At 32.6% G+C, this 15765-nt stretch overlaps 1 protein-coding gene across 5 annotated transcripts in view; it reads right to left on the bottom strand.

Moving 5' to 3' along the window:
- The window catches only part of LOC132744210 (serine-rich adhesin for platelets-like), an 89877-nt gene that overhangs the window by 34153 nt on the left and 39959 nt on the right, over positions 1-15765 (bottom strand). For 3 of the 5 annotated variants that reach the window (XM_060732831.1, XM_060732830.1, XM_060732832.1), the window contains exon 2: positions 4975-6648. In XM_060732831.1, coding sequence (XP_060588814.1) covers positions 4975-6598 — 1624 coding nt within the window. In that variant the 5' untranslated portion in view covers positions 6599-6648. Of the gene's footprint in view, positions 1-4974; positions 6649-9096; positions 9226-13754; positions 13902-15765 lie in introns of those variants that run through there. The other 2 variants (XM_060732834.1, XM_060732833.1) reach the window with 2 other exon arrangements.

The raw sequence follows: 15765 nt of genomic DNA, 5'->3' as shown, positions 1-15765 counted from the left end.
AAAAAGCACTAACTTAAATTCCAATACACTTTTGGCATTAATTGCACATTTTACAAATTGTTTGGTAGAGAATCAGTACTGATTCAGGTGCGGAAACTGCTATAAAATAAACAAAACATTCAAGTACAGAAAAAATCAAAATGGAGCCAAGTTATAACCAAAAAATTTCAAAAGAAGCAAAAAAAAAATGCATTTATTCAAATCTGCCCAAATCTCCCCTTCCAAGCAATAAGCCAGTTTGAATCACCCGGGGTTTGAAAAAAAAAAAAAGTTATGCATATTTAAACCCTTCCCAAACTGCCTTTAGAAAGATGTGAGGCCTGAAAAAGTTCCTAGGGAAGAGTAATTTGGAAAACTGGGGAATTCCCAATTAGTAACAGTAATTAAAAATATTAAACTTTTTAAAAAAAAAGATTCCTTTTCTCCCCGAAATTTTGGAAAAAAAATGACACAAAAAATGGGTGGAGTGCCTGGTATAGGCTATTAATCTCGCTGTCATCTTTAAATATTTTTAAAGAAAAAAGAACTAAAAAAAAATTTCATCTTTAATTTTTGGGGGACAAAGGGCTAGGTGCCCCTGTGCATTTTCAAGAGCTTTAAGGCAGTGAAATTTCCTTTTCAAAAAAAGTTCAACATCTTTGCATATTTTAGCTCATGAATGGAAATTATTTACCCAAAAAATTGCTATCTAAAATAAAAAATCGAGAAAAAAGAAAATAAAATTTTCTAACCAAAAATTCTAAAGTTCTTTTCACATTATGGGTTTCCCCCCTACTTTTTTTTGCCCTTTCTGCTCCAGGTTTTTAATCCACCAAAATCTTTGATTTTTTATTTTAAGAAACTCAACCAGCTAGCTTATATGGTCCGGGAATAAAAAACCCGGTCAACATTGCCTAAAATAGCGTGTGACCCTAGGTATCCTTTACCAGCATGGGGAAAAAGTTGGGTAATTCCAAAGTTAAGCAAAATAAATGCAAGAATGCCCTGAAGTTTCCCGGAAAAAAACCCTTTAACCCAAAAATTTTTTTTTCTTTCTATATTTAATAAAACACCCTTCAGAACCTCATTACCTGGAGCTACTATCATCAATATCAGTTCTGAACACCTTCATTAGTCAATACTAACAGTAGCTCGCCTTGATAATTGCCAATAAAATGCAATTTTCAGACTTCATTGATTGGCCCACAGAATAATCGTAACTATCTCACCTAGAATAGTAGGAAATAAAAAAATATTGATGGAAAAACCTTTACATGACAGCAGTGGAATTAAAATGAAAACATTGTCAGTGGATTTAATGGCAAAATCAGAGGGTTTTATTGGAATAAAATTCTCATTCGTTATAGACAGAAGTCAATAGAAAATTGAATTATCTACGTGAAAAAAGGCATCAGAGAGAAGCATTTAATTTGATTTGGCTACCAGTAATTGATACATATATCAAGGGAAAATGATCAATTCTGTCAAGTACAACATGGGTACATAATATAATTCAAAACCTTTATCATGCTAAATCATCTTAAATAGACTTATTTTTTATTATATTTCTGTCTGAACAAAATCATTCAACATTTTTGTGGAAATTATTAAAATGATTGTACTGACAGCTGAATAGCCATCAGCTCAGACCATGGTCAGACAGCATGGATGTGTCACATGATCTAAGTCTGAACTGGTTGGTGATTGTATGGGTAGGAAAAGATGCAGCTGGCTAAGGGTTTGTATAAATCAACATCTGTTTATCTGTTAATGTCAAACCCCTTTTTGGAGACCTAGCTAATGCATTGCACTTTGGCTGCTTACTGGGTGTTTCAACCAGTTTTTGCACCAGCATGGATTTGTGGAGGTTGAAAGAGAATGGGACTTGGACCTCTAGATTAGGAGTTGAGTGCTCAGCTCCACCCAAACTACTCTCCTGCACATCGGTTGAATTTCTTCTACCGTTCTCTTTCTTACTAATGAAGTGTATTCAATCAGCTGATAAGGGAGCGTACACCCAAACATAATTTTTCTCTAATAAAATACCATTTTACCATATTGAAAATAATCAATTTAATTTTCATAAGATTCAAATGAGGTAAGAACTCATCAACAGTTATTGTTTTAACAATACCTTAAAGACAGCAAACATTCCTCAAGCCTGCTGTACTTAATTATACTATTCAAATATGAAGGCGTTGCCAGAAAATTGTCATGATTTTTCTATTTCAATAGAAAAATTGTTATCTTGGCATTGCAGTTAAACATATTAAATGTTAATTCAAGTAGAAAATGCTAAAATGAAAAACAAAAACAAATTTCAAAATATTGAATTCCATACTGCTAAGCTACAATAAAGTGTGACCATAGCATGCAAGCAATAAAATTTTCTCACTTTCTCCTGCAATTAGCAGTATGTTACTTACATAACATTAATCATTAACCAATTTCATAAACATGGTTTCCGAGCAACTTTAGCACTGCCAACCCTCTTCTTTCGCTCAATTCCCATCACATTCACCATAACAATATGTCAGAGACTCCAAAGAAAGACAAAAGACCTAATGCTATCAAAACTTAGTCATTGTAGAAGTATGGCTACTGAAAAGTCCACAGATTACTTGACTGAACATGGTGAAGATTTAATATCTTGCAATTCTGATGTCAAAACCAGCATTTAATTGACAATTTTCTAATATTTATAATTGGGACAAAATTGGACAGTCTAACTGTCTGGTAACTTGAAGTTCATTTTATTGAAATAAGTCACAATGAAGGTGTGATAACATCATTGTATCAAAGACATTATTTGATTTTACTGAAGCAATGCGTCTTTTTTTTATTCAAGCTTTAAAAATGCCTGCAAGTTCCCCATCAAACTGAAGTAAAGAACTAGAAATGTGTCCATACGACATGTATGCACCAGAAGGGTGGGGTAAGGGGAATATGACATTTTTATCTCATGTTTAACATTAAACCTGGGTGTTATGCATGTCATATCCTATCCTCTGTCAAAGACATCTGCATCTTTCATGGAATAAGAAGACATATCTTGACCTTGACCTCATATTAAGACTTGAACATTAAGGGTGGAAATGTGGCTCTCGCAACAATTATTCCACCATGCATGCAGAAGTTATGAATTTAACACAAACTCTAGCTGCATTATGACTATATAAGCACAAATGTCAATCCCTTGTTAGGACTTTGACCTCTGAGCTAGGGACCTGGGTCTTGTGTATGACACATTATCTACTTTGGGTGGTTTAATGCATATAAATTTATTTTGAAATTCCACCATGCATGCTGAAGTTTTGGACAGGACACAAAGTATATTATTTTCTAAATTTAAATTATGTTGAAAGTCATTTATTTTCATAAATAAAAGGTTTCAGTCCAATTTTTCAATTTCTGTTGTTTATTTTTTTTCAAGTAAGTAAATAATCATTTAAAATGCTAAAATGTTGACCATCTGGATATAGGTAAAACAACACATACACTATGTGTATCAGGGACTCAGTGCCTGGCCTTGAGTTTGAAACAGTTAATTTCAATAATTTGTAAGTTTAAAGTGTTTCAATATCATAAATTGTTAAATAGCCAACAGTTTGGTCTGGACAGCATGATAGAAATACAAACCAGTATAGTATAGTAGTGGCATATGCAAGTAATTATTGAAGCTATCTCTCACAATGTTAATACTGTGGAATTCATGTTATTTCTATCATACTCAGGTATTATCATGTTCTACAATCTATGGGCGTATCATGTATATCTCAAGAAAATCATTAGAGCACTTACTATAGCACTACATACAAACAACAATTTGTTTTCCAGCTGATGTTTTTTTTCTCCTGAAGTAAGGTTAACTGAAGTCTTTTATGAATTTTTGTTACAAACAGTATTATTAACTAAACAAATTCCTTTAACAAGTGAAAAAATAACATATCTAAGGTCATCTTTAGACATGTCTTAGGTTAGATTTTTGAGCAAAAACAATTATATAACACTGAAATATCATTTATTTATTCTTATTTTTCAGCATTCACAAGGGAGACAACTTGTGAACACTTTTGTGTCATATTCTGAAAAGTGACAAGGTAGAAAAAGTAGCCTCCCTTTACAAGAGACTCAAGCAGACCAAAAAAACACCAACATTTTTTTTAACATAATGACAACTGCACATGTTGCAAAACAGTAAAGAAACAAGCAAATAATTGTTTTACATCAATAGAGGCAAACTCTTCTAGTTATTAAGTACTAAAACTATGACAATACTAAATATCTTCATCAAGAATTACACCTAAGCATCCACTAGTCAGACTACATGCGAGTAAGCTTATGGCACAGTCATTTTCCCTGCAAATATTATCGAAGAATGTGACCTAGTGGTTAAAGTGTCATGGGTTCAAGCCCTACTAGGGTCACAACCAATGTTTCCTGATATGACACCGATACTGGTTAGTTCAAGGGAGCAGACTTGAAGCAGATTAATTTTAGTTGCAAGAACTTGTTTAAATTAATGTCACAACATAAAATGAGTCTGGTATAAAGTTGTGTATGCAAAGTTAAATTTGGTAATTTGGGCAAAATACAAGAGGTAAAATAGTTAATGACAATATTTTGGAAAATAAATTATAAAGATATATTTTTTTTCCCCAAATCAACACAGTCAGAATTTAATTTATATACATCTGGTAGGCCTATCATTTACAATTTTGTATTAAATTTTTAATAAATCTTTGCATTCCATTATGTATTACAAAGTAGAAAAGTCCTTTTTTAATTATACAGACAAGCTTTTATTATAACCAAGCATCACAACTTATTGCAGCTCTTAAATTGTAAATGACTGTGCCTTGCCAATTATTTGTCACATGTGAAGTCTCTGTACTTTATAATTGTGTAATAGAGCTGCATAAAAAATCAACAGTCACTGACGATAAATGCACGGTCGTATAGTTAATAGTTAAAATGAAAAAGGAAGAAACTAACCTGTTAGATTTGGATCAATTGAACAATCACCAATAGAATCATCACCCGATATTGTACTAATCTGTAATGCTTGAAGAGCTTGTATTGACTTGGGTACAAGCTTGACATCCAGAGTGTCAGGAGGCCGGGTTTTGACTGGGGAATCACATTCTATAGCATCCCCAGACAGCAATGAACTGATGCTAGTTTCTGTAGTGCTAGGTTTATCCGAGTCAGCATAACTGTACTTTGGCGAGACTTTTACAGCTTTCCCAGTAGCATTTGCCTCCCCTGACTTCTGTTTCTTACGGTCTTTGAACTTGTGATACATGTCCTTGTCATTTTTCGTCGTTTGTTCAATGGATTTCATATATAATGCTGATTTAGGCGTTTGTTTAGAACCGTCAGAATGACTGTTATTAGACAGGTTCAAATCTTCAAATGAGGAATCAGACTTGTTAGAAGACTTACTGCTTTTCTTCGACTTTCCCATTAATTTCATTAATGACTTCCTTAATTTCCCGCGAGACAAACTACTTGTACTGTTATGTCTTTGGAAGGAACCATCAAGTTCATCACCAGGAGACAAACTCTGAGAGCTAGCTGTTGAAAGATTACCTTTTTTGTTTTTTCTGCCGACATGAGGTGACAATCTGCGGAAAAAGTTTCCTATACTGCTACTGATTGATCGTTTAGCAGGAGTTAGTCGACTACTCTCGATCTCACCCTTTTCATTCGGAAGAGAATTATGCCTTTCTCGTGATTTTGAATCTTTGGTTTCATTGACTTTTGTTGGTTCTTTAGCTGGTTCTACTACTAATGTTGGTGAAACATCTTTCATAACTTCCTCTGCCTGTTGCTTTATTTCATCAGAATAATTATTTGTGACAGCAACACGATAACTAACACTTCTCTCATTGTCATAGTCCTCACTAACTATAATTTTCTTTTTCTGTCCACCTTCACTTACCACTTTTACATTTTGTCTTGGTTTCATTGAACCATTATTAGAAACCATCACTTTAGCGGTTCCATTTGGTGTGCTAGATTTGTGGCTTTGATTTCGACTTTGACTAGACAAATCGAGACTATCTTTAGTCTCTAAAGAAGAATACTCCTTCACAATCTGTTGGGTCAATTCTCGTAATTCCATAGAAATATCCCTCTGACTAGAATTTGACATGTCTGACTCCATCATTGAACTGTCAGCTGAAAAATGCCCTGAAGTCTCGTTTAAATCTTTATCACTTAAGTTTGTCACTTGACTGTCACTAGCTTCTGAACCACGAATCTTAACGGTCTCGTCATATGTCACGCGTCTATTAGATCTTCGTCCTGGACTTTTCGACCTATTTCTGTTACTTCCCTTTAAACTGGATGTACACGGGCTAGTAGATCTACTTCTGTCCCTTTTTATCCTATCTGGTGGAGCAATAGCACTAAAACTTGTCCTGTATGGCTGTGGAATTTTTGGCTTAATCACTTCGTCGTCATCAGATCCTTCTTCACTCGTGTAACTCCAACGATTTGACGATCTAGCTGGACTTCGATGACGAGTCAAGCGATCTCTAACAACGTGACTTGAGTTGTCTTTACTACTTATTTCACGACTATCTAAAACAGAAGCAGGGCCATGCAAAGCCATGGCTTCTTATTGTAACTCAAAGTTCTCCACACAACATCTAAGTGGAATATCTGAAAATATACAAAACACATAATTATTTCTCAAACAAAACTACATTTTTCAGTACAAAGTCATATACCTAACAAAACTAAGAAAACATTTAATCCTTGTGTACACAGAAAAGGGCTTTATATATGGTATTTTCCGTGTTTCTTAATACAAGCCCTCTTCATCATTAACGAGGAAACATTTTATTAAACAAAGTAAAGAATAATTACTTTGACAAGACAGTTAATGTTAACATTCAATTATATACATCATCCACAAGGAAATTTCCAATTTAAAAACCAATTTCAAATAATACTAAAATGTTCGTAAAATTTATTTCCAAGTTATAACAGTTTATCCAAGTAGTTTTTTGTGAGACAATATTATGTGACAACAACAAAGTATAATGTCAGCTTCTTTAACTTGTGGAAGTACAAGACGATCCATTTACAATAAGCTGCTCTAAAAATCAATGTATGGTAATATTGCCTTCTACAATATTCAGAGTTGTAAAATTACAAGAGTTTTAACTTCTTTTTGATGTGTGTTTATCAATTTAAAGCTGACTCTTGTTTCACAACACCCCAGTCATTTAGTGTTTTTTTAATGTTTTTGCTATCCCACATATTGCTTGAATCTTCTACATTAGGAGACTCACTGTCACACAAAAACCTTTACCTGTAAGATTTCTTGCATGTTACCTTCTCCAAATGCCAATCCAATTAAATAGGTCAATTATAATCAATTTTAGGATTGATGGTGAGAAATATGGAAGCTGATAAGCATTAGCCAACAATACTGAGTCTGATCAGACTGCTGGTTCAAGTTGTGGCTCTATACTGGGTGCCAAACACTGCCCACGGTTAGTACAAGCACTATAGATGTGTTTTATATATGATATGAGCTACCCGGCATACCATTTGTTTATCAGTGTAAGGATGGACAACATGATATTCAGGACAGACAAACAGACAAGGAACAAGCCTATAATTATACCTCACTCATTCCCCAGATAGTGGGGGCATAAAAATGCATTTTCTATAGATATAACAGGTTTGGCAAAACTAGTATTTTTGTGTTTTATGCTGTTCTTAATCAGTAAATTACTGAAGCAAGCAGTTTTATGGTAAATAATTATATTAAGAACTTCCCTCTCCATGGAAAACTCCCAAGAGGACTATTTTTTTGTCCTTACCCTATGGTTTACAACAGACAGGAATTGATCTACAAAAATCTTTATAGTAAGTAGTGACTGAACAGTTCAGACCATGATCAGATGACATTAATATGCCAGTTTATTTTAGTCTGCACTGGTAGAATTGCGTAGTAAACTAAGAGTTAATTCAAAAATGTCTTCCCATATTATACTACATTATACCCCATAATAACTTTATTATATGTGACAAAAACAGTTACATAGCTAGTCTGAAGACATAATAAGTCAATTTTCATTCATTAAATAATACTTGAATGATTAGTTTTATTTTTTGCAAGTTTGGCACCCTTCCACTATCTTAACTAACATAATAAGCCTGTATATTTTTCATACATTATATAATTATCCTGATGTACATGATGTATAGTAAATCAAGTTGATGGAATAAAGCCCCTCCCCCCAAGCCAACCTACAATCTGAATCTGTATATATTACATACTTTTCGGTGGTTTATGGAAATATATCAGTGATATAAAACTGGTAATTTCACTGTTTGAAACAGTGAAATTACCACTTTGATAATTTCACTGTTTTGAATTTAAGCCCCTTACCAGCGTGCACAGAACTGGGTACCAATTTAATGACTTGACGTCGTAAATGATGTAACGTTATATTATTATTTGGCGCGCTTTTCATTCAGTATTAGGTTTAATGTCTTTTTAAAACGTTTCTTTGCATATAATAAAAAGAAAATTTGTTTAGTTTAGTGTAAGATCAAATATATTTCACCTTGTAAACACCAAAAGTTCATATTTCACTAGTGGCTGTGCCACTCGTGAAATATACCTTTTGGTGCTCACTCGGTGAAATATATTCCGATCTTACACTGAACTAAACAAATATCCTCTATATATTGCTTTAAAATATAATTATTACATGTATGGAAATTGTTTAAACAGTTTTTTATATTCTTTTATTTGAGGAAAAAAAGTTTTGTTGTTGATTTTTTACAACAGTTTCTGAAATACAAGCAGAATATCAAGGAAATGAATTTCCTTGTTAACAGAATCATTATAAAAAATCATTTTATTTTCCTTAACAGAAAACTAGCCTGACTGACAAAAGCTACTTCATTAAGTAATTAATGGAAATCAAAATCTAAAATCTCTTGTAATTAAAACTACATTTTTGTAACATGCAAATTACAGTTTGAAAAACATCAAAGCTAAACAACAACCAAAGTATCTCTGCCAATGAATCTCCAGATCACCAATTAAACTCTGCAAAGAGCTAATAAATTCCCACTTTTTATTACCTGATGAAATTAAAATGTCCTGTTCAATTGAACATTTGAAGAAATTGAATTTCCTGGCAGTAAAAAATCACTTTTAGATCCAGTATAAACAGTACAAATAATGACACAATATGAGCAGGGAACCAATATACCAGTAACCAGCTATACTTGTTATCTATCTAAACAGATGTTGTTTGTAGTATTATATACCTGGCAATTGATAAATTCCTACAGATTATACTAATCAACTACTGTTTAGAAACCATTAATTAATGAATCCCACAGGAGCTTGTATCTTCCTGTATAGTTTCAGTCTTGCTAAACATTTTTCTGAGTCAAGACTTTCACTGGTCAGTGAACATTGTCATTCTGCCAATCAAACAGGAGATATGTTAGTTAGAGCTTAAAAACATTTCTTTATAACATCAGGATCAGCTGATCAAATTAACTTTAAATATAAAACATTTATCATTTTATTCTTAATACATGTATGTATAATTATATTGATTAAGGTAGACCATGGGTAATGCATTACCTCCACTTTGAAGAGTATTCAAATAGGCTAGAATCGCTTGCAAACAACACTGAAATTGAGGGGCGTGGGTTAAAGCCCCAGGAGGGGCAACTTTTTTTTCTTTCTTTTTTTTCTTTTTAACATTTTTTATGTATCTCTCTGATCCCTTAATGAAGAAAAAAGGGTTTGATTTAAATTATATAATTATTGTAGGTATTTATTTGCTAAATAATGCCAAAATTTATAGTAAATATGATACCAGATATTTTCAAAGTTTAATAAAGTAAAAACTACACGGTAAAAGTATTTAATATTTCGCATTATCAACCAATATACCTTTAAGAAAATTTAGGCAAACTTTGAAAACAGCCCCTCATTATGGTAAATTTTAGGAATATTTTGAATAAGGCATTTAAGATAGGGAAATGGTAAAATAAGTGTTTAAAGGGGGTGGGGTAGGGTAACATTTTTATACATATTAAGAACATTTTGTTTAGAAACAAACATTTTGCTTGTGTAATTTGTTACCTGAATGTTATTATTTGTTTCTTTACAATGGGCAATAGAAAAACATTTTTTATAATGATGATATTAAAGATTATTTAGAGTTTCTTCATTTCTGAAAATAAGCCCTTCTAATGGCAAAGTCTTAGTTTAGAAATATATCCATAACTCGTAAACCACACGGTAAATTTTATTAAAATTTTGCATACAGGTGACCTTGAAGACATATAACTGTCCTATGTTGTCAATTTAACAGTTCCTAATGGTGCCCATTACCCATGGTCTACCTTAAGCCATCATCATTTCAACTTGTTTTCTTCTATCAATTGGGCAGCTGAGATATTCAGAAATCTCTAAATAGCTGTTAGATATGTCAATACTTTACAATTTTAATAATTGATAGCTTATGTACTTTTAGTAAAAAATTTTACTTTTAAATAAAAATACCTGACCTGTGAAGGTTTTAAATTATACATGACAGTCTCTGAGATCTAACATCACCATATTATAATAGACTTAATGCTCCTTGTTAATACCATTAAATTAACCCTTAAATACTGCTGATTAAGTGACTTAAACAGATTTCCAGTTTTGAAACTATCCTTTATCAATTTTGGGAATACCAAGATGAAAATTTGAAGTTGGTCAGCGAACAGTAAAATTTTAGCCTGCTCAAAGTACAAGGTTGTGCAGGTAACTGTCTGGTTATTACTCAATAGGTACAGTGTTGGAGATCGATTCCCAGACGGTGCAAGCCACTTTTGTTATAATTTATCATGAAATCCTTTACACAGTCATTTGCATTGTACCTTTGCTTTGGCATGTATAGAAGTTATAATTTCTCACGAAAATGAAGCTGACTTATAATACTGAGCTTGTCCAGGAACGATACAGTGGCAGAACTGTGCTGTGGTAAATTTAATGTGGTTTACTGCCATGATGTGGAGGGTTAACTCAACCAACATCACCCCCAAGATGTGCAGACTGATCTGGCTCTCGGTGGCATTTATACTCTTGGTAAAAAATGCTTATAATCACCTTTCAATTCCAGGAAGGTCAACAAGATATCAGTGGACTGAGATAAGTATGGTAGATGGAGAACTTCTCAAGGTCAGAAACAGATTATTCTAAATTACTGAGATACTCTAATGTCAAATACATTTAAGATCTGTTTACTTGTATAATTATGTGTAATAAACTTTTAAATTAATTTCTGCCTACTTGAACTTCAAATAAAGTAAACCCGACAGCATCATATTAAATCAATGACTTTATTCAACCAAGAAAATTCAACTGTGCTCTTTTAAATCTTTTCCCTGATAATTCTCCTTTAACAAAACCAAACCATCTAAAAGTACAATTTTCATCTTATTGATACCATATCATAGCCCCCTGTGAGAATTATAAACTGTGTCTTATTACATACATAGCCCACATATCACTTCTCATCAATAGCTCCCTGAAGCCTGGTACAAACCTGGAATATTTCTCCTGTATATCACTTCATGTCATCAGTAAAATACATTCTTTATTAAATCATCATGAGCATGATTTAATTTTCAAATTTGATCTGGAACTAATGGCACTCTAAGCCTTCCCAACCTCTCTTGTTGATGTATGTAAATGTGTTCCAAATTTCCTTTTCATGGATATAATAGCTCACAATTAAAGAGGAAAAAATACAAGAGATGCAGGAAGGACCTAAACTGCTCACCTAATGGCACTTTCCTATTAAAAGATACACACTGCAATTACTTCAAGAGCAATCTGTATAATTTGAAAGAATCATGTCAGTTCTATGAATTGAGGCACAATCAAAGAAGCCTTTGAGATTTTCCTACTTTGAGAAACATTTGTCCTACTTTATACAAGTCCTGTTGAATTTTAGTTCAACAGATTCTTAAAATCTGATCACCACAAAGTATACTAAAATACAAGATTCCAAATATGATTCATATTAAAAACTGATTGACAAAATTTGGAACCTCTAAATGTTAGTCATGACAAAGAATTAATTATAACCCCACTTTAGTTTATTATATATATAAGCTTATTATATACTTGATGTACTTGTTATGATTTTTCAATCAGGAAAAACACCTTAATTATGTAGTATGAAAAATGTCTAAATACAGACTATGATCAGATGGCAGGGGTCATATGGGTAGACTCAGTTATGGCCGTCCTTGCTGCCTGACCATACTCAGACCTTTATAACTTTTGTCTGTCCAATTCTAACTCCTTCACGGTCCAGATTCACATCATGAAAAGCTTATATATATAATATAGCAAAATATTTAGCTGCATATATTATAGCAAAACATTTAGCTATATATAATATAGCAAAACATTTAGCTATATATAATATTTCAAAACATTTAGCTGTGAATAAATGAAAATGAAGGTAGATATGAGTGCATTTACTTAATCAGAAAATGCCACAACTTTCACCTTCAGTTTCAAACAAACTACCTGTTTATCCATAGATAGAAAGATTAAATATTTTGGAGAAGTTCTGCTGGCAATCAATGCCTTTACTTAACACTCTCATTTTCCTTTTCTTATCTATGAAGATATAAAAACTAACATAAAAACCGACAAGGGTAAGTTGTATCTTTTATCTTTAAGCCAAAATGCTCTAGTAATCCCTGCCAATTTTCCAGTAATCAATACATTATATCTCCATATTGCACTGTTTTATTTATCAATTCTATGAACCATGATCATAGATTACAAATTTTGATTTATTTGAACTTAGGTGCTTTTACTTTAATCTGTGTCAGTCAAAATAATCATTTACATCACATTATCAAAATCCTGAGAAAAAAAATAAGTGCTATGTTGAAATGAAGCCATGCCCCCACCCCCTAATTGACCTTGACCTTTAAGCTCTTAAGTTATGCCTGGCCTGCTCTCCAAATCTATAAATGTTACAACATATCTATTAATGCCAAAATTTAAAATGTGGAAACCAATAAATCAAAGTTTGCAGTCAATATCTGTCTTTAACTTTAATGGTCGGTAATTTTTTTTAATGTACTTAATATAGATAATAACTAACAACATCAAATCATGAATTTGTTACAAAAAACATGTATAAGAGGTTTGGGGCTGGGGTGATTCAGGTGGTTTGTGTTTATAGTATTACTTTTTTCTTTAAACATCTTTCATTCCAGATGGCCAAATAGAATTAGATTTGTAAATGGATTGTCTAAACAAATAAACTCATCAATAAAATAGAGAGGATGGTTTAATAAATAACATACCACTGGCAAGTAAATATATAGGAAAATTGATGAATGAAGAAAATGAAAAATCACCAATATTTCATATTACAAATTTTAAATTGGTATTTGCACACAAGAAATTAATTTGACATATCTTGTCTATGCAAGTGCCCTAAAGCAGACTGCTGAATATAGGGGAATTCATCAAATGTTTTTTTTTAAATGTCTAGGTACCTCTAAGAATATTGATAATTTGTGTATTGTTTCCCGTCACTATGATTAAAAAGGGCTTTTCTTTTAATTGGAGTGATTTAAATGGTCGGCAAATGATGTTTAATTCTAAGAATATTTCATTGTATTTGTAATTCATTTATCCTTTCCATATCATTGATATATACAATTAAATTGAACAATAATTGAACTACAATACATACCTGTATAGTATAGACTTAGATATAATAATCCAACCACAGAAAACTGATATTACAAACAACACCATGCACACATTAAAGTCAGTTGATTAAAACTTCTCACAGAAAATCCATATGTACACCCATCTAATTGTCTACATCTGACACCATAACTGTGAATCTGCCCTTAAACATGGTGAATCTGCCAAAATTTATTAACTCAAAATTTCTCACACTACTGGAAAACATACATTATCTGTACCAATGAATGCTTCCTGAACTTTCTACCTGAATTTTTGTTTGTTTTTTTCCTCTCCAGTGTGGAATGTATGCACTTTAAACATTTGGCTCTTGACTTGAGATAATGTGTAGCATTTAATTGAATAAAGATTATAAGAACCTAATGGAACATTTCTTTTATGTTTTGCTGTTTGTTTTTCTTGAAAAAAGGTGAAAAGTCCAAATTGGGCTTAAGTGCCAAGAGAAAATATGACATACCTGTAGAGATCGGCTAATGTGAATTACGACATTTTGTATGTAAGAGGGTAACCCCCCCCCCCCCAAAATAAAAAAACAAAACAAAACAAAAACCCTAACAAACAAAGAAAACCAATCAAGAATCAGGATCACTGTCAAAGACCAGTCAGTCCACCAGGAGTGTGATTGTTCAAGAATAGAGACTTTATCCTATTTGTAGAAGTACTATGGGCGGCCAAATCAATTGTCCGTATTTACCCAGGTTGTCCTTTAGCCTGTACGAACAAGTGACAATTTGCAAAAATTGAATATATAACTACCATATGGACAAGTTAAGAAATGCTTCAGATACAAAATGGACAAGTATGTCAAAATCAGACTTTGCTGGCCCTGAGGCCATTTTAGGTTTAAGTTATCCACAGACAGACAGACAAGCAGAAGGACAGAGACAGGGCAATGGAGTGATGTGAACAAACTAGAGTGGGGGAATATAAAAGAAGCCCTTTTTAGACTCTCTCAGACAATTTTATCATATATGACAATTTAAAAGCAAAGATTTTATATATAAAAAAATATCTGCAAGAAGAAATTGTTCAATTTACACCATACAGACAGTTTATTTGTCAGCTCTTATTTTATCAATTCTATTGATTTTAAATGTAAATGTAGACATTTGCTTAATGTGCACTTTTTTCCTACACTATACTACAGAATTAAAAATGCAATATTGATATAATGATAACAGTGAATGAAGTACAAAAAAAAAATAGCATAATTGTAACTTAATTTAAATCAAAAGTAATTAGATCTGCTATTACCAGGGTAATATCAATGAGTCAAAGATACAATAATATTAAGATTTCTGAAATTTTCACCATAAAAGTTTAAATTTGTTAATTATTTATAAAAAAATGTGACTGTAGATGATTGAACCATCATTAGAGCAGATATAAGTTTTCCTCCAGCACTACCTTCTTACATCCTAGATCTGTCAATTTCACTTTCCATACTAAATGAGCTGCGTCACAACAAAACCAACATAGTGCATTTGCGACCAGCATGGATCCAGACAAGACTGCGCATCCGCGCAGTCTGATCAGGATCCATGCTGTTCGCTTTCAATTTCTCTACTTGTAATAGGGTTTGTAGGCTGGTCTGGATCCATTGCTGGTCGCAAACGCACTATGTTGGTTTTGTCATGACGCGGCTAAAATATCTTAAATGAACTTGTACATCTTATAATCACAACAAAACAATTGACCATTTTTAGTGAAATATCATCATGATCACATGTCAAGGATGTGCTAATCTTGGTCTGCACTGGTGGCATGGGTATAATCAGTCGCTACCAACTGTTATGAGGCTTAGTATTAATGAAGTAATGGCCAAAAAGCCTCATCTTGGATTGATGCTGTTCTACATTAAATCACAACTTTACTTCCTCATTTTGACACAAGTACTGTTTTAGTCCAGGAAGCAGGCTCAGTAACGGTGATTTACATAAATTGTTCATAACTGATTCACAACCATGAAGCAAACAATTATATAGGTTTTGTAT

The sequence above is a fragment of the Ruditapes philippinarum genome, unplaced genomic scaffold (genome assembly GCF_026571515.1).
Source record: "Ruditapes philippinarum isolate M1 unplaced genomic scaffold, ASM2657151v2 ctg2181_1_1_1_1, whole genome shotgun sequence".
Classification (NCBI taxonomy): domain Eukaryota; kingdom Metazoa; phylum Mollusca; class Bivalvia; order Venerida; family Veneridae; genus Ruditapes; species Ruditapes philippinarum.
This window is presented reverse-complemented; position numbering and strand designations above follow the sequence as displayed.